Raw genomic sequence first — 20416 nt, 5'->3', positions numbered from 1 at the left:
TTGGACATGTGACTATCCCAGAATTAAAACGGATTAACCTAAAATATTTAGTTCTATATATGAAAGTAAACTGACAACAAGATGTTATAAACGAGCGATATTCATAGCAAAATTCCTGACAGACAGTTTACCTCCTTCAAACGGAGTTTCTGACTCAGTCTGCTGCTGCCTTTACTCTGAGCCGTTCAGAGGGGGGAGGGGGAGGAAGCGCTCTGCTGAATGCGCTGCTGTGCGCCTTCAAAATAAAAGCACGCGAGTGGAAGATTTTAAAATTATTCGCAACAGCGGTAAAATTATTGGGGGGGGACGAATGTGACTCTCTCCAATATTGGGGGGGACATGTCCCCCCCGTCTCCCCAGCTTCCTACGCCTATAGACGTATTAATAAATTAAGATATCTCCAGGGAGGGATCTACTGGGGTGGCAAACGAGAGCCTTGCCACCCCTGTTGCCACCCCAGCTAGCGATAATGAATTCAATAAATAGTTATGGCAAATCGGACATTAAGCGCATGAAACTCTTTTTTCCGACAACATTGAATGCAACACAACGTAACCTGACACCCACTGCTAAGTAGCGGGAAGTGCGAGAGAAGAACAGAGCTCCAGCAGCATTGATGGATATATATATTACTGGACTGGACATTACGTGATTTATCGTAAGTCACACATGAACCATTGCTGTCCATTGAGTCAGGAATATCGGTGGTCAGGAAAATACTACAATCACACAAAGAATCAGAACAATGGACGCAATGTTTAGCAGTTAAGTCAATCATAGATGGTAATAAGGGCTTCAGATTTCACAGGTGAGGAAAAAGTTTTAATTTAAAGAAAACATTGAACAAGTGAGCAGTGGGTTAGTTATACTAGCCTAACTGTTGCCTGCCTGGTATTGACATTGATAACCTTAGCATGTGCTGCGCAGTTCCCGCCCACCAAGTCAACAGTAGAGCAGCTGTTTAAATCAGCTAATCAACCACCGCGGTGATCAGGCGAAAACTTATTAATAATCACATTATAGACATTAAGCCTGACAACATTATGTAACAGACTGGATGTTCTGTTTTAGTGTTTTTGCTACTTTTTTTGTGTGGGAAATGTTTGCTTTTGGGTGTTGATTCCCCTGATCGGTGATCTCTGCTCTGTCTGCTCGTTGAGCTGTTGTTTGTCGGTTGCCATAGCAACGGGTCCTGCGTAATACCGACATACAGAGCGAGAAAAGGCAGAATAGAAGTTGTTGGAGCTATTTTTTCTTATTTCTTTATCCATTTGAATTTTGTTGCTTTATTCTTAAATTTCTATGTTTCGTATGATTCACAGTTTATTTGTAGGTTGATAATTGTTGATTTTATTTATTTTTTGTTTTATTATTTTTCTATTTTCTAAATTTAGACAGGAAGTAATGCGGGTCAGTCCACTTTCTATAAGTGCAGGGGCCTGAAGGACCAGCAGGCATTTGGGTTTGGGGCCGATGGTTTTTACCAGAGCAAGAGTGGTAGCATGAGAACAAATGAAAGTTTGATCTCTGTAATTGTTTGGTGAAAGAGGAAAATAAATCACCAAGAACAATCAGTAAGTTTGGACATTGAACCTTCTTTTGGCTGTGTCCAGAAACATGACCCCAGTGCCTCAGTATTGGCTTGGTGGAACTTTTATTGGATGTTTGGCTTGGCAAACAATCAGAAGTGGTTCTGTCTTGTTTGGTTCTTCACCTGTTTATCAGCTTTATTGTACCTTTATTGTGGCGCACTGCAGCCGCTGCAAATCCTAAAAACAAGCGACAAAAACTGAGCTAATCTCCTGTGTTCACAAAACGTGGAGATATTTTTAACAGTCTTCAAACTACGGCTCCTACAGCATATTTAAAATAAAACAATTGACCAATATAAATAGAAATTCGCCCCTTCTTGCATCTTGACAGAACTAACAGAAACTAAACTGTTTATAGATTTGTATCATGGAGAATTGATCAAACATCAGTTTTCTCATCTTTATTTTAAGTTGTATTTAATAGATATATCTAATAACAAATGATGGCGCTACTAATATTTTCGTGACAGATTTCTCCTTGTCTTGTATTGGGATAAAATGGTTTTCTGGACACAATGAATCACATAGTGACCAATAGGCGCTGTCCAGTCCAGTAATACATATCAATTAGCAGGAGTATGAAAAATAATTAACTATACTATATTAAGAAATTGTATTTAAATATATATATATATATGTGTGTGTGTGTGTGTATATACTGCCACCCCTGAAAATATCCCTGCCCCCCTCTTGCCACCCCATGAATATTTTTCTACATCCGCCCTTGGATATCTTTAATTACATTTTCACTACTGACTAGTATAAATTACGTCAGCCTTACCACTAAATTATATGGAGGACTCAATTTCAGACATCTACAATTAAACTATATCGAGTCATAAAGTAAATTAGAGATGTCTCGCATTTTGTTCTGACTAGTCATAATTCTAATTAAATCTATCTTGAACTACACCATAATTCAAGACATTGTAAATATATTTTTAGACAGTACTTAAATAAATTTGACTAGTCTTGTACAAGTTAAATTGCAGATGTCTTGACAGCAAATAATGACTTGAAAATGCATTATTTTCAGCTTGGGAATGGGTGGACAGTAGACAGACCTTTTAGAGTTTTAAAGCTGTTTTTAAGTGAATTGTGTTTGTCAGAATTGAATAAATATGAAAAGAAATTGCAGATTTCTGAAGCAGTCTTCAAGTTCATGAAATTTAGCATTTTCCCTGTAGGCCACACTGTTGAGCTCTTTCGACTTTGACATTTTCTGACAATTTTGTGCTGGGAACCTAAAATTCTGAAGGCAGCTGTTTTGGACATTCTGTTCTTAATTCAGATATCTAAAAATGTAATTTTTACATTTGAGATATCATAATTTGTAATTACGGATGTGTGACCCATTAATTGCAGATCTGGTGATGTCATTTGAGATATCTTGAAGGGGATTTTGATTCGTCAAAATGTAAATGAAGATATCTTAAATTATTACTCATACTAGTAAGAATGTAAATGCAGATATCTTAAGTTACCTTTCCGGATAGTCCAAATATAGGTTTGTCTAGTCAAAATGGATTTTTAGATATAACAGCAGACTGTGTGTGTGCCAGGTCTGGAAATAACAGCTCTTGTTCCATTAGGCTAAAACAACCTCAGTCTTATTGAAAATCTATCTGAAATTGACCTTTTGTGTGAGGCGATGACCACTGCTGTGGAGCCCTTTTGGTTTTGGAAGACTGAAAAGTGTTCTCCGCAATACTTAATACCACCATACTGCAAAACCAGCCTGTGCACATGAACAATAAAATATTAAAAGTATTTTTTCCCCCTCTTCTAACCAATAACTGAGTTCCTGTCAGACTTACCGATGGTGATCTGACTGACGCAACTGTAAAATGTTCCTGAAGAGACGTTGTAGCTGCTGCTGCTGGGTTCACGGTCTGTGAGACACATAAATAAGGCAGTGTGTTATCCAAAGTAACTTATAGTGGGGGGGAAGAATAAAGATATTGATTTCCTCAGCGCAAAGCTAGCATAGGTTGGGTTTTACAATCAATGCTCTTGCAATTAAAAGTTTCTGTAGTCCAAAGGTAAGGGGAAATATTTTTTTTCTCGCAGTTTCAAATATGTCAAGCAACCCCTGGGTGTTGTGTTGCTCCAGCAGGGGAGGTTGAGAAAATTCCTGAACCTGCAAGGTTACGAGAATGAAACTCTAATCCTGCAGTGTTAGCACCCTGAACAATTTCAAGCTACACTGAGAGTAACAATTCTTAACCTTGGAGGCATTGGGAGAATAGAGATTAGGGCTTACAAAGTCATAGGGATAACATCTGAAAACAGAGGCCACTTGTGCTACTGTCCATGAAGACATTTACCACTCAGAAATATGACAACAGATCAAAGAATTTTTCTAACCATGTTGGCTATCAAAACTATTTTTAATGGCTTCAAAAATACTAAAGAGAGATGCAGGGAAATAATAAATCAATGTGAAAAAAAGTATGATTTTTTTTCCCCCCTATTTTTGATCTAAAGTTGCCTTTCTAACTTGCTACGAAAGGTAGCTGTGCTGCCCCGGCTTCTTTATAAACATTGCATAAGGATTTGGTGCATTTTTTTCATCATCTATATATTTGTGCTGCGTTTAGCGACATGTTTTGGTACCACCACCACTATATGCAGAATTTCTCATTGGTGCGTTATATTTAAAGGTGAAGCTCCTACTGGGGTGTTATATCTCAAAGTCACCACAAGAAGGGTGTCAAGTTCAACTGCCACCATTTTCTAAAACTAATTGTTATGAACCAACTTCTGAAAGTTGACAGCACTGAGTAAACAATAAATAAAATCAATTAAAATACTTGTATATTTTGCTCAGGACGTCAGGCTGATTATTGAATCTTCAGTTTCTAGTCGCTCATTAAATTTCACATATACTTGCTTTGTCTCTGTTCTTTTTTTCTCTACAGTATAGCTACTTCTTGAAAAATATTACTTTTTTGCGGTCTTATATTTCACATTTGTTTTTTTTTTTTAGCCACCAGTGAAATCTCTCAGTCAGAAATCAAAAAAAGAAGTTGTTCTTTACTACAAGTGTTTTGCGCTTTAATAACATATTTGGACTGTTTGTAATTTAAAAGAACAATACAAAAAATAGACAGTTGCTTTAGCAGAAACAAAAATTTTCTATCAGCCCAAGCTCGACTGAAAAAATTATTTTAGGTGTTAAGATGCAGTTAGTCAGCACAGGGTGCAGCGTTGCTCACCGCCTCGTCACTAGGGGTCGCTATGCTGTGATCTGAAAAAAATTAGGAAATAAGAAAAAACACCACTTAAGGTTTTGGCAAAATCTATAAAAATGCGGCATAAAGCATTTTTTCTGCATACATTTAATCTTTGAAGTTTTCTTTAAAAGTAAAATTAAAATTCCACCTCGTCTCACTCTGAACTCAATATTGTGGATCATCTTAGGAGTTTTAAATTCCTGTACACGCCTAATCGCAATGTCAATCATTTTAATGGATAATATTTAACATGATTAATTTTTCATTGTGGACTTACAAGAATAAACAGAACAATTCCATTATTCATTTATCCTATGGTCAACAAACAAAATGACCTCCACACTAAAAACTACAGCCCTAATGTGGAACACCAGCTATCAGGGGAGACTGCAGTGATCATTAATCTGTCGCAGCACAAGAAAAACCAACTTGCAAACCTGCTGGATTATTCCTCTTAACCCAGATGTTGGGTTTACGCTGCAAGGACAGACGTCTTAAACAAAGATAAGGTCAAAAATAGGAGGGTAGAAATCAGACAGATGATTTATATTCCATAGCAGAGATATTTTCCTTCACCTTCACTGCCCTGATTCTCTTCCTGATTCATGCGTCGATCTTTATCAGTCTCAGTTTGTCCTGACAAGAGTTCTTGAAGTTCCTCATCTTCATTTCTACCATCTGATTCATCTTCACTACGTTCATGTCAATAAGTTGGTCCCTTAAAAAGACGAGGCTGAATTCATTCTGGAAATTGAAGAAAGTATGTGGGAATCTCAAGTAAGACTAATAAGTTTACAGAGATTAGTAATTGCCTAAACTGTGCCAAACTTTGTTAAATACAAAACATCAAAACAAAATGACGTGTTTTTGAAACACGTCATTTAATGCTGCTTTTTTAAGGTTTTCCATCATTCATAGGGATTCCTTGTTTTATAACAGGGTGTTAGTGCAATCATAGATTTTGATTAATCTCATTAATTTTTTAAGAAAAACATGGAAAGTTCAAAGTTTCAAAAGTCAAAAATTTGTGTGAAAAAAGCTTGAAAATTTTAAGATTAATTTAGGAAACTTTCTAGAAAAAACTTATCAGAAATTTTCTAGACAAAAATGGAATTTAGTTTAACTCAGAAAATTTCCAGAAATCAAACATTTTTGACCTTTTTAGAAAATCTCTAGTAAATTTCTTAAATCAATCAAAAAAATTTCTGAGTTTTTGGAGAAAATGTACGTACACCTTCTTTCTACAATGGCCAATGGCTTTGTGACAGCCCAAAAATACTCTAAATGTCACTCAACCAGTAATCCAAAATAATGACGTTACATCTACCCATAGCCAGATTGGTCAATATGGGTTTCCTGGAATAATCCAGAAAAATAAATCAACTTAGTTTGTTCTTTAAAAACCCCAGAATATTTCAGACATTACATTTCTGCTTGGGACAGAGTAATTCACAGATGTTACTGCTTATTACAATGATAAAAAAAGTTCCTTTCAAAATCACTTCCTGTTCCAATTCTCTAATCTTACACCAACAGCTGCATCCAAACAGAACAGCAGCACTGAGACTTTGTTTATCACTGACTGGCTCTTTTTTTCCCCCAGCTGAAGCAATTGGACTCCACTTTTACAGATAGACCTGCAGACATAATTTATTTCCAAAGCTATTGGAAGTCAGCAGGTGGACTCTGGAAACCATCATCCATAATTCATCATATAATGAATGAACAACATCACAGCAAAATGCTCAGTGAGAACACACAAACTCTAGAAATAATTGTTTTGTTTTTTTCTGGACATTAGTGCATATGTAGTAGCTGCGTATAAACCTGAGTTGGACTAAAGTGTCCCACTACTTTTGAACCCATACTTTCGATTTCCAGTGAAGGTAATAGTCGTAAAACATCACATCAAAGTCTGGATGCTGCACAGGATACCTTTTTTCTTTTTTTCTTTTACCTGCGGACCCGGAGGAGAGGCGCGTGGCGAAGGCGCGGCGGGGACTGCGCGGGCTGCCCGGGCAGACCCGCACCACCTCATCCTGGCATTGCAAGCACAAGACCTGCCCCTCCTGGCCGTCTCCGACCTTGCTGCAACCGACGTGCTCGCCGCCGCCGCCGCCCTGGATCTTCATGCTCGCGCCGATCTGCTGGACCAGCCGCATGTCGGCCGCCGCTTCATGCAGCATCCTCCTCCGCGTAGCCCGCACAACATTACGCGCGGCTTCACCGGGCGAGGCGACGCTCCCGCACCGCCTTTCGCTTCGAACCCCTCCTCACTGCGACGCGCACAGGACACACGTTCAGCTCAACTCCCTCGCTTCCATCTGAGCTCGCGCTCTTTCCACGCGGTGGATGATAATGCTGGTCTTTGCGCGTGACCGCAGGCGTGGCTGCTTTACGCAGTTTTGGTAATGTCGCAGTGAACACACTGGGATTTGTTTCCAGTTTGTTGGAAATCACATTTGAAACTCTTAAGCAACACAGAAGTTCGTAAGTCACCATTTCTCTATTTTCTGAACAAAAAAAAGAAAAAAAAAGATTTTGGTTTTGATAATAATGATTAAATTATAAAGGGAAGCCAGTTTTTTGGGTAAATCAAAGTCGCTCACTCACTTTGAGAGTTCTTGTTTTTGAGTTTTAAATTCATAAATCAGCAAGATTCTAAATTTTCTACATTATTTTCTGCGTAATTCCTTTAATGACAAAGTTTGCAGACTGACTGGACCAGTCACAGGAGACACAAAATCATCCCACAGTGTTTTAGTCACCCACAGGTCCCACTTTAGGCACCTCTAAAGTTACTGAAAGGTAAAACAAAAACATCCATAAATAGATGAGGAGTTTTTGAGGCTAATTTTGTAAGGGCTATATAACCTAACAAAGTGATCATTTCAACATATTATAAACAGTTTGGCTAAACTTAAATAGCTATAAAGAAGATGTGTTTGGAGGAAAGTCAAACTAAACAAGCGAAGACAGATCCCCCATGAAAGCAGAGTATAATCTCTGGCCTTGAGCTCTGACGGAACACTGCTGGGGAAAACTCTTCACTTTGAGGAAGAACCTTCAGCTCAGGGGAAATAACCCAGATCTGCTGGATAATAAGTCAACAGCTGCAGCCATCCTACATAATGCTCCACATTTAGAGGCACTGCATGGTCCAGCCTCATGTCAGGGTGTTGGCTGTGCTGTGTTTGGCTGTTCAATCATTTCAGGCTGCACGTATAATGTTGTAAGGATCTCAAACTATCTTCTCCTGTTTTTTTGATTCAGTAGTGATGAACAACTACAAGAAAAGATTACTCTAGATATTCAGTTATGTCATTCAGTTAGAATAAGTTTATAGAATTACAGGTTTAAGGACCTTAAGCTTTAAATGTTTTTCCCCAAAAAATATGTTTTTGTTGTTTTTCTGTTAATATATTTGTTAAAATGTTCACCATGTTGCGACAGTATGAGATAAAATAATCTGTCGGGGGGGATCCAGTTCCTCTGCCTCCTCCATCTCAGTGCAGTCTAAATAATGGTCAAAAACAACCAATCAAAACCAGGAGGCGGGTCTTAGCGCTGTCAGTCATGCCCATGTATGCTCTGATAAATGCGCTAATGTTGGAAAAACAATTTACCTCCACAGGACAGCTGTTAATCTGCCATCATCTGTGGCTATGCTAACTAGCGTTAGCATTCATGACTGGCTCTGTTGTGGTGAACCAGCTGTGTAGTAATGAGAAAGGGGGAGCTTGTGAGCAGCACGTGCAGGAGAGTGATTGACAGCACTAAGACCCTCCTCCTGGTTCTGATTGGTTGTTGTTGATGGTGCTGTGTATTTATTGACATGACAGCAGAATATAGGGAGATTTTTTACACGGATTATCTACCTCATGCTGTTCTTTTTCCATTGAACAGTTTTTTTGGGGGGGGTTTCAATAGCTAATAGCAATATTCATCAGAATTAACATAAACGCTTAAAGAACGCCACGTTTTATGTAATGTATTGCAGACACTCTTCAAATGGTCCCTCGTTTTTGAGAAAAATTTTCTAATTTCTAATTGGAGTTATTTTCTTCAGCACTGTCCACGATCGGACTAAGTGTGGAGAATTTAAATAAGAATGTGTAAATACAAAAGGTCCTTTGAGAACAACAATTTACTGTTCATTTCTTATTTCATAAATACAAATAGAAAAGTTGCAAGCAGTTATAAACAGGTTCCAAGCCCAACCCAGCAAGTCTGTCTCTGGCCACGCCCCCTTTGCACTCAAACTCCTCACCTCATCTTGTCAAAAAGAGGTTAAGGAAAATCAAAGGTACATAAAAAAATGCAGAGATGCTTGTTTTAACTGGAACTAATATTGCAGAGAGATCTAGAATCTGATAACTGATAACGGTAATGTTTGCCTCTGGTTGTTCATGCCTCCTGTAGCTGAGAGGAGGCATGAAGAACACAGCAATGCTAAGCAGAGAGAGTTGTCAAGTCCAGGGTTAGAGAAACTGAAACTGAATATTTTCCTGTGTTTACTTTACGCACTGTTTGATAGAGAAGATCTGGGAAGCTTCTCATGGCCACAACCTAAATCCTCAACTCTGCTTCTTCACCTGCAAATGCATGTTTCGGACAAATGTGGCACCACTTAGCACATAAACAGGCTTCCCAACACAAGGAGCTTTGTTAGCACAAAGGAAAAATATCAAGCAGAGGTTTTCTTACTTTTCACGTTTTGGATTGAAAAACTGAAGACAAAAAATATACATATATATTTTAATTTACTGCTATGCATCTGCAAATGAGAGTAGTGTACAGCGTCACTGACCCCATCTGTCCCAAGAACAGATTAATGATGTCAGAACGCAAGTTAAACTTGTGATTATTTTTGCTATTCAGTCAATTTAAGGTGGAACAGGCTGGAATTCTTGAGTCTCGCTTCACCAATCAGAGACAAGTCAACGAACAAAGATGTCCTCCTGACAGATAACTGAAAGGCTTTATAAAGGAATGCAGGCAGACCAGCACAGAAGGAAGAAGCACATGAAACACGTGCAAACAGCAGATGACATGCACTGATAGCAGAAAAAAGTATCTAGTCCCTACTTGAAGACTGCTGCTCCTGAAACTAAATCTTTGGTCTCTTTAGATGCGTCTTTGGGGTTTTGTTCCTGTCCAGAAAAGAGTTGTGACCTCTTCCTGACACAACCTCACCACCTTCAGGTAAAAACTTGATTTCTCTTATTTGAATGCAATGTAAAAAAAAAAAAAAAAAAACTTTAGCAACATCATTCCCCTAACCAAGGTAGTGATTCCTAATGAGGTCTTTTGTAACCTCCTGGCGGGGCCCATCTGTAGCTGACCAAAAAAATGTGCAAATTGAAACTACGAAATGAATTGGCTTAATGGAAAAAAAACATGTTTTTTGATGTAAAGCTTTTGCGGATGAGATGTACTGTTGTTTGTATCAATACACAAACCTAACCTGCCACAAAACAGGTTGGGGTTTGGAAAAGAATAGCCCAGGTAATAACTGAGCTCTACATGCTGGAGGAAAAACAGTGAACCGTCAGTGAGGAACTTTGTGAAATCATAACTTACAGTGATGCAAGATTTTTCATCACTTACCAATTGCAACCCTCCAGATTGGAAAATGTCAGATGCAAAGACATTTTTTTAAAGCATCTACAGTGCCCCCTGCTGGTTTTTGTAAATAATAAAGGACTCACATTTCTGATGCTGATCTCAGACTAATTTCATAGATAACTTAAATTGTCTGGACACTAATTGGCTAGAGGTCAAACTCAGCACATCTAAGGAAAATAAGAAAAATCACAAAATGTTGTGATTGAAGTCTGTATTATATAAAATTTAAGATTTTTACCCAAAATGTGAAATAATACAAAAAGTAATGTGATAACAATAGCAGCTAAAGAAAATGTGCTGAGGAAGATTATTTGGAGAAATCTACATTTGACTTGTTTTCAACATAAAACAACAAAACATATTTTTTTTAAATTATGAAACAGAATAAAATGAAAAAAAAAACATGAAAATGATTCCAAATAACACATTTGCTTTTTTTCAGCTTTTACATTTTAACCTGGGATCAAACAAAGACATCAGTGATGATGAGACCACGAGCACGGAGAGCCATTTGCTGCCTGAAGTTCAGAGTTATCTACCTCCTCTTGACTTTGAATGTCATAATTCTGCTGCTGTATGGAGACAATTATTTAAGAACACGTGAGGTAACCAAGGTGAGTGTGTGAGTCTTATGATGGATTTGACTTGTAGAGATTTAGGTGTACATACTATGAAGCTGTATTCAGCTTGAAAACTACTCCTTGTATCTCTTCTAACAAAGCTTTGAATTGCACATGGTGATTTAAGGCATGGATACAGATGCTGCAACTTCTCTAAGACTAACCTAGCAACAGAAATCTCCATACCTTAAAACAAATAACTGATGCACTTTAAATCTGTGTGGATATGCCAGCTAATTTGTATTACTGTTTTATTTTTCAGGTAAAATCCACCACCAGTATTGCTAAAACCAGCTGCTCCTTCCATTCACTATCACCAAAGGAGGCTCAAGTGGCAAATTTCCTGAAACACTCAATCGCCTGGCCCGAAACCCTTTCTTTGCCCCCTCACCTCTTCTTGAATGACACCAGTGATCCCGCTCAGAGTACCTTCACCATTCTCCCACACGAACGGGGAAGTTGGTTTATAGGGGACCAGCTGGAGGTTTTGATAAAAGTGTCCGACTTCTATGGTCGGCCCAAAACGTCCGGCGGAGACTTCCTGCTTGCTCGGCTGCACAACCCTACTCTTAACGCAGGTGTGGCAGGGCGAGTTTTCGATCATCGCAATGGTTCCTACACTGCTGTGTTCTCTTTACTATGGGAAGGAAGCGCACACGTTGAGGTGAGACTAAGTTGTATGGTAAACCGTCGTTTGACACCAATGCATTTCAATAATGTAGGAAGACTTCTCTTTCACGGTTTCCATACAGGGAAATACGATTCATCTGTCTACATGTAGTCCCGTCTCACACCAACTAACTTCATGTCCTCTATTGCTACATCTATAAATGTCCCATTGGTCTTCCTGCCCTGTGGCTCCAACGTCAGCCTCCGTCTACCCATATAATCACTGACTCTTCTCTAAACAAGTCCAAACCATCTAAGTAAATTGCACTCCCTTCATCTTCCCCGCTCCCTCCTCCCCCCAAAAAAAGGTTGACTTTTCACAAAGGGAGACCCAAAAGCTTCAAAGACTTGATTGGAGTTAATGTTACAAAAAATCTAATTAATTTCCTCATGCTTAGATGCACACATGTTTTATTTTTTTAATATGGAAGTATAGCATTATCTCCTAAATTACTACTGATAATTGGAGGAAAAACTAAATAGCATAGTTTATCCTCCTGACTACCAGTAGTTCATTTTTGTCCTCTGTAGAGGATATTTCTAAACTTGAATATCTCCCACCCACTGCATTCTACTGAATTAATTCCTTTTGGTATCTAGAGAGGACATTTAGAGCTTTTCAATGATACCACATGTGAAAGGGTGGGACTTTTGTACATACCTTTTTCTAATTCATAAAAATGGTGTTCATCACTAATAACACATTTTATGGGAAGAGACAAAGTAAGTGCATAAGTATTCTAATTACCTTATGTTAAGAAAATGAATTTAAAATATGCTAGTTTTCAAACTTAACATGTCTTGATCGAAATAGCCTAATTATAGTTTTGAAATAAGTAACTTATTCTGGCCTATTGACCTTTATGTTACTTGTAGTTACAGCAGATGGTTTGCTAGATCTTTTGAACTGCCCTTTATCTGTGTGGGAAACAATCAGGAGAAGTTCCAGCTTTTCACACTCATCTGTGAAAAGCCGTAAAACAACAGGAGTTCAGGAGAGTCTCTGCTCTCACTTCATTTAAACAAAAGGGGACAGATGCCTTAGACCGTGACTTGCAGGAAGTTTAAGAAGGGTCAGAGATAGCTTCTGGTTGGATGAGCAAAGGTACGCCTTATTTGAATAAATTAAAGACAAGAATACGCCTTTACTATAAAACTTTCTACACAGGAGTAACAAATCAGATTTGCTCTTGCAATTCTCCAAAGACGTCTTTGCACGTCTTTGCTTTTCTTTCTTTCTTCTTCTTTTCCATTTGTCTAAGGTAAATGAATGTATGTCTCTGTTGTTCTGCAGTTTCTGTTGTAATTTGCATAAGTTGTCTTCTATTGGATTAAACTCTGTTATTCTGTGACGTCTGCACTCGTTTTCTGTGTGGCTACACGCGGCCCGCCGGGAGAGCCTAGGATCCGTAAGAAGATTGAGCCAGATATTTCCCAAAAAATATGCTATAACTTAAAATCTTCTTCAACACTTAAAAGACTGTGGGATTTTAAAAAAATGGTGATTGGACAATATTTTTTTTTTCCTGGTAGTCAGGAGGATATAATATAGAGCTTAAAAATGGTTCAAATCTAGTTTTTTTGGACACAGCAGATTTTTCAACAAAAAAACTTATGTTGTGCTACTGTTAAAACAGGAATAGCTTAACAAAGTAGGAAATGTGCTTTCAATCCTTTCCTTTCAATGCTTTCAAGTCTTTTAATCCTTCAAAGCAGCTATTAAAGTAGATAGTATTTGTGCTAGGCAGGGTTTTAAAACACTCTACAAGCTATAATTTTTTACGCCAAATTTGAAAAATCACATTCAAAACTTGCTGCATTCTCTGTATGAAATTGTGTTGAACTGTACTTTAATGTCTGGAGATTTTTAAGTATTTTGGAATTGAATCAAGCTGTTTTGTTTTTCTGATAAATAATCCTTAAAGCTTTCGGTAATGTTTCTTCTTCTCATTTCTACAAGGTGACTTTGGTCCACCCCAGTGAGGGAATCACCGTGCTGGAAAAACTGACCCGAGAGCAACCTGACAGAATCTATTTCCGCAGTTTTTTCCGTTTGGGTTCAGTGTATAAAATCACAAACTGCAACATATGCCTCAATTCAAGTCGGAGGCTGTGCAACTACACTGATCCCAGCACAGGCGAGCCCTGGTTCTGCTACAAGCCAAAGAATTTGAGCTGTGATGCCAGGATCACCCACGCTAAAGGAGGACTCAGAGTTTATCTCAGGCCAATGGAGGAAAAGCTCTTTCAAAGGTAAGAAAATTGTTACATTTAGATATATACCCCTCCAGACATGCACACACAAACATAAATTACAAAACGTAGAAATGTAGTTTATTTTTTTTATTTTATTGTTATTATTTTCATGCTATTTCATGTATGTTGAGTCATGCTCTTCATGACTCAACATACCAGAGACAGAACTGAAAACGAGCTTTATTAAGAGAAATGCAATGAGCTCACAAATTGACGTTATCATAACACATGATTTTACAGACAATAGATGCATTTCCATTATAACTGACATTTCGAAGATAAATTTGCTTAATGAAGACACTGCAATTTCGAACTTGTTCTTTGATTTAAAAAAAAAAAGCGTTTTTTTTTTTTTTTTTTTTTCAAATTTTTTGTTTGCTTTTTTTTCCTGGACGCGCCTAAAAGTGACGTGTGTACAGAGGAGTTTGGTTACTGAGACAGATGGCTGATTGGAAACAGGATGCAGCTGTGAATGAAGGCAGAGACGAATGATGGATGATGAATAAACACAGTAGGGAACGAACAGGGAGTCAGAGGATTTGGCACCAAAGGAAAACACCTGACAAATAAGCTTTATATTCAAAACTACAAGAAACAGAAAGCAAGAATAAATGAGTAAAACTGGAAACAAAAGAATAAACAGATACCCTTTAAAAGAAGACCTTTAAAATATCATTAATGAATCTACACACAGTAAGATTTATTAATAATAATATGTCTAACACAAGCATAAATAACAGGAAGTGATCAAACACAAATGAAACCTAATAGTTTTAATGTCCCATGACAGTTTTCCCAATTTGGGCAACTGCCGTGTAGTTCGGTCTGACTCATACAAAAAAACCTTTAGCAAACATTTGTTTGACTTTTCTAAAGTTAAACAAATAGTTTTTGTCTGTTTCGCTGAATGTGTGACGTGTGTTTTTCATCTTTGTGTTAGTGGTGTCAACTTGAAGGTCTCCATTCCAGCTTCAGGACCTGCACACATCCAAGGTATAACATTTTTACCGCTGCCTTTGTAATGTCAGTACTGCTGAATACATGACAGCCATGGGGCATGAGGAAAAAAATGTAGGTGAACTCGACTGTCTGCAGATTGTCTATAATGAGTATTAATCTGCAGCCAAAAGCTAATCAATCTACCTACTTCTAATTCTTTCTTCTTCTTCCAGTTCTGAGTCAATTTGATTACTTTTACAGATCAGGTAAGGTTATAAAAAGTAATGCTTGCAAACATCCAGTCTTCTGACAGTTTGACATCAGGTAGGGTTTTTTTAAATTATGTTTATAATTATTCTTTTTATTATTTTTTGATTTCTATTTATATAGATTTCAACTTCCCTTGGGTCTTTCCTGGTGTAACAAAGAAAACTATGCAGTCTAGTCCCTCTGGTTATTACTACCAAGGTGCTTGGCGGTCACTAGATGGCACCACAGTTCACCAGTTTAACACCATCACAGCAATCAGCCAGTGTCTGAAAAACAAAGCAGTCCACCTGTATGGAGACTCCACCATTAGGCAGTGGTTTGAATATTTAAACCAATCACTACCAGGTATGTGTCCATTACAAATGTCTGACATAAGGGTTTAAACTGGTTCACTTTGCTGCCTCTTCTGTTCTCTTTGCCTTAGATCTCAAGGAGTTTGACCTGCACAGTTCCAACCAAACCGGACCGTTCCTGGCTTTGGATTATGCAAACAACATTTTATTGACGTTCCGCAGCCATGGCCCTCCTATCCGTTTTCGCGTCATTCCTGTCAGTCATCTACATTATATTGCCAACGAACTGGACCGTGTAGTTGGGGGAGCCAATACAGTTGTAGTTATTGGCATCTGGTCCCACTTCAGCACTTTCCCCATTGAGGTCTACATCCGACGTCTGCTGAACATTCGGAAAGCGGTGGTGCGGCTGTTGAGCAGGTCTCCAGATACTCTTGTCATCATCAGGACCGCGAACCCCAAAGCGTTGACACTATACGAGACATTGACCAACAGCGACTGGTTTTCGCTACAACGTGATGAGGTCCTCAGGGCAATATTCAAAAGAGTAAGAGTCAAACTAGTGGACGCCTGGGAGATGTCTGTAGCCCACCACCTGCCGCACAGCCTCCACCCACAACCTCCTATAGTTAAGAACATGATAGATGTTGTTTTATCTTACATATGCCCCAAAACAGAGAATTTATAAAGAACTGAGGGAGTTTGGACTTTCTTGAATGTGTTTTCTATTGTCTTCTGTGGTGAACATTGTCTGTGAACAGATACAGTTCTGTGACAAAACATTTCCCAAGTGTACTAATAAAATCTAACTGAAGTCACTATTAACAATATTACCTTAAATTGAAGTCACACTGAAGTAATGGTAATTAAAATGTCCATAACCATCAGAAATCTTTTGAATTTCTACATTTAATTTCACTTATTAAGTTATTGACGCTGAGGCAATAAGTTAAAAAGTTGAATATAAAATTCTAGAAACTTCACAGTTTCTGCAGTTTTGCTCATAAATTTACAGGCATTCATTGTGGGTACAAATGCCACATTAATATAAGACATTTTATGATTTGACTCAAGTTTTTTGGGGGGCTGTTACGATCACACAACTGTTATTTTTGGCAAAGACTGTTTGCACAATTTTAAACAATTTGTAGATTTCTTTTCTAATCTGGGCTGTAAAGTGGTGGAGTTGTTAGCTCTGTTGTCTCACAGCAAGAAGGACTTGGGTTTAATTCTGGCCTGCGGTCTTTCTACACAGTTCATGTTCTCACTATGCATCGAGGGGACTTTCCAGGTCAAAAGTATATAAAAATAATGTTAGGTCTTTGTGTTGTCCTGTGATCGCTTGTCTGTCCAGGGTGGTCATTTCTCAGTGGTCGCAAAAGACAGGCACAGCAACCCTGTTGGGATAAGCCTGTTTAGATAGGTGGATGGAATTTGTTCATTGTTAAAATTATATGCAAATATATACATAAATGCAGACTAATATTTGGTCAAATGTCACTAAGCAACTTCTAAATTGACAGTCTGTTTTTGTTACCATCAAGAGTCTATTGGTATTATTCTGGCTGGATAGCTGACAGTTCTTGATACAAGTCATTGATCTCCAGGTACAGATTGGGGTTAGATGCATATTTTACACATTTTATGGGGTTTAGTTTTTTGGAAGGCCTTTTCAGATATGGTTCTGCTCTATCCATTCCAACACCAGTTTTGATGTTTGCCTGGGATCATTGTCTATGCTAGAGCAATGAGGCCAAATGTCATTGTGACTGAAAAAATTGGTATGAATTTAGGTCAGAAAATGTGTGAATTCCTAATCTTCAGCTCAAAATGTTGTACATGTACACTATGTTATTATTGGGCCAGAAAAGTTTCTTGAATTTCAGTAATTAGCCTTTCATCAATCGACAGCACAGTTCACTTATTCACAATAAAGTTAATAGACTAGATTAACCTTCTCACAGTCTTAAGAAATGGGGTTGCACTGACCCCCCGGGTGCTGTTATGAGGTTTTTTTGTGTGTGTGGTGTGTGTGGGTGGGAACTGATGGTCTGACAGGACATTCCTCCGCCCCCATGTCATCTCCTGCACTCCTCTTGCGCAACGCGCTAAGACACCAGGAGGGCAGTTCTTTTACCATTAGAAAACTACACCCCTGAAACACAAATGGCTCTTTCAATTTTATAAAGATTTGATAGTTTCAATTACAAGTATATTTATCTATACAGAAAATTATCATTACTATCAACAAATCAAACAGAAGCCCAGGAGACGCCATCAAGTTTCCTTCCACAATAAGGAAACATATTAGTGTATTATCCAACCTTGCAGATGACGAGAGCAGCTGTTGTGCACACAATGACACCAGAGAGAGATGATTACATAAAACACCTGGGAATAAAAGAAATGGAAAGAGAAATAAAAAAAAAACCTTACTACTGTGTGTTTTGGTTGCTAGGGAGCTTAGCAATGGCTTACAGATGCAGTCATATATTTGCTTAAGTCTCCCTGCTACTGATCACGAGAAGATGGTATTCTGCTTATCTTGTTAGTAACGAGAGGTTATCTGAGCTACTTCTGCTTTTTTGTAACCCTGAACCAGGCGCTTGTTGTCAACAAGGCCATCAACAACCATGCCAAATTGAAAGCCACTTAAATCCCTTTTCAGTTTTGGCTATATTGTGCCTTATAATAAGTGAGTCACAGTGTTTGATCTATGACGGATCTTTTTCACAGTGGCACGCCTCACAACAAACTGCAAAGAAGTCAATATTTTCCCATGGCGTCGTAATAGTCTACGTTAAATAGAAATTCCATTATATGACGTTTGATGATTGATTGCTGCCCCAACCAAAAAAAAATAAAAATAGGTGGAACAATAAAATGGAGTGGCTTGATCCGGTAAACTAAACAAAAAAAATCCTGAGGATAAATTCGTAATAGCTGACCTTTGGGCAACACAGGAGCATGCGGAAAATAAAACTGGAGATCAAGAATTGCTGCTGCTCCGACACACAACACAGTAACGAGTTTCTCCATAGATCGGCATGTCCTATCAGTCACACAAAACTAGTAGGATGTCGAGGGGAAAAAACATATATACAATTGCGCTCCAGATTTATATATTTCTGTGGCTCTTTCGAGTGATATTATATGGACAGCAGTGAGACTGTTGCATGGGTCATGAGATCAAAAGGACATTCTTCATTTGGACACTATACTCCAAACAAAGAACCATGGTTGTAGACTAACAATGATTCAGACGATAGTAACGATACAAAACATGTCAGAAAAAGGTGTTATGATTTACTTCTGGCAGCAGGACATCCATAGCAAGTTTCCCCATAACGTCTGAACGTCAACCAGCTGTGTCAGGACTCCAGCTGCTCATCGTCTTCAATGAAGATGTCGACCCCGGTCCTTTGACGCTGCCCAGTGAGACGGGACATGTCCTGCGATGGCCGCCTGTAAATGGATACAAAATAATGCAGAAATATTGGGTGAACAAAAAAAACACTTAAGTAATTTATCATTTTCTGGCCAATATTAGTTTTTAAACTCACCTCAAAATGTAGAATCTGCCCTTAGCCTTGGGTGATGAAATCAACAAGGGTGTCAGTATTCACTCTCCTTTGTTGTTGTGTTTGATTGGCAGAAGGGAAACAAAACATGTAAGGCATGAAATTGAGAAACATTATGAACCAAGGCGCTGCTTACACCTGGATACCTGTTGTTGACAGGCGTATTCACCAAGTACACACCTGAAATTCATTCCTATTCTAGGTAGGGATGAATTTAAGCCTACCATAAATGCATTCAATAAGGTAGGCTACTGAAGCAGTTTCATTTTAAATGTGCATTTAAACAGCATAACTTTTGCAAAATCTGTTAACGGCCAAGTTGCACCCTTTAATCGCTCCTTTTCCTTTTTGTTTTATCCAGACCAGCCTTAATCAAACACGTTAACAAACTCAGTTTATGCCATAGGCTATTGAACTTTGGCAGCAGGTAATGTTCCACCTCATAATGGAAGAGACTGAGCTTTATATTAACGAGATGTGTTTTTGTAAAACTGAAAAGCTTAACGCTTTTCCAAAAGCAACCTCCATTTGCGTAATGTGTGGCTATTGTATAACCGTAACCATACTGAAAACTTGGAAAAGGCTCAAGGCTTCTTTTAACAAAGGCGACACACAGTAGTTTTCTGCCATTTCCAGTGTGCTTTAAAATATGTTTTCATAGTAACAATGTTCAGATTTCTGCAAATAGTATGGTAATAAAAAAATAAAAAATACACCAAACAGCTTCACGTCTTCCAAAACTTTATCCAGAGTTTCAAAAATAAAAGTCATGTTAGCATTTGAAACAATGTGCTAACGTCCTGCCCCACTCGCCATCTTTCTACTGTTCTGCTCAGCTGGTGTACACTCCTGGGTGTGTTGTCCAATCCAAACTTAACATGGATCAGGGGATTAAAGGATTTCTCAAATATGCATTAAAGAATAAAGGCAACAACTCCAGGTATGTTTTTGATTTTGCATAATACTCCCCCTATTAATGTAAAATGAAACATAAAAATATTTTTGAAGTCCATTCCATCAATTTGTCTGAGCTTAGACCACGCCGGCTTAATCTTACAGCAGAAACAGTCTTCTTTTTTTTCTTACAACCCTCAGAAAAAGACAATGTCCCTCACAGTACAGCGAGTGTTTAAGCTCAAACATGTGTCGCTTAATTTGAATGGTGTGTTGTAGAGTCATGATTAAAGTAGTGTAACACCTGTGCCAGGTGTTGATAAATTTTTGTTGTTGGCCCAATTGAGTCAAAGTCCAGGAGGATATTTATAGCTCCGGTCCGTTCCTGGTTACACCCTGTGAGAAGAGAGAGGCAGGAAAACACACACACACACACAC

The 20416-nt window shown here is 38.3% G+C and overlaps 2 protein-coding genes across 5 annotated transcripts in view; one reads left to right on the top strand and one right to left on the bottom strand.

The window, feature by feature from the left end:
• Window positions 1–7108, bottom strand: part of LOC103129149 (anoctamin-4) — a 47736-nt gene extending 40628 nt beyond the window's left edge. For both annotated transcript variants that reach the window (XM_007540128.2, XM_016664858.1), the window contains exons 1-2: window positions 6786–7108; window positions 3410–3484 (exon numbers count right to left, since the gene is read on the bottom strand). In XM_007540128.2, the coding sequence (XP_007540190.1) occupies window positions 3410–3484; window positions 6786–7014 (304 nt within the window). In that variant the 5' untranslated portion in view covers window positions 7015–7108. The remainder of the gene's footprint in view (window positions 1–3409; window positions 3485–6785) is intronic.
• The window catches only part of LOC103129150 (NXPE family member 3-like), an 18616-nt gene extending 1794 nt beyond the window's left edge, over window positions 1–16822 (top strand). For 2 of the 3 annotated variants that reach the window (XM_007540131.2, XM_016664859.1), the window contains exons 2-9: window positions 9960–10033; window positions 10899–11070; window positions 11339–11740; window positions 13706–13998; window positions 14942–14994; window positions 15174–15206; window positions 15331–15555; window positions 15635–16822. In XM_007540131.2, the coding sequence (XP_007540193.1) occupies window positions 10939–11070; window positions 11339–11740; window positions 13706–13998; window positions 14942–14994; window positions 15174–15206; window positions 15331–15555; window positions 15635–16191 (1695 nt within the window). In that variant the 5' untranslated portion in view covers window positions 9960–10033; window positions 10899–10938 and the 3' untranslated portion in view covers window positions 16192–16822. Of the gene's footprint in view, window positions 1–7237; window positions 7319–9959; window positions 10034–10898; window positions 11071–11338; window positions 11741–13705; window positions 13999–14941; window positions 14995–15173; window positions 15207–15330; window positions 15556–15634 lie in introns of those variants that run through there. The other variant, XM_007540130.2, reaches the window with a different exon arrangement.
• Window positions 16823–20416: the final 3594 nt, after the last annotated feature.

Source organism: Poecilia formosa, unplaced genomic scaffold, assembly GCF_000485575.1.
Source record: "Poecilia formosa unplaced genomic scaffold, Poecilia_formosa-5.1.2 Scaffold520, whole genome shotgun sequence".
Lineage (NCBI taxonomy): Eukaryota > Metazoa > Chordata > Actinopteri > Cyprinodontiformes > Poeciliidae > Poecilia > Poecilia formosa.
The sequence above is the reverse complement of the archived record's forward strand: the minus strand, read 5'-3'. Positions and strand labels throughout refer to the sequence as shown.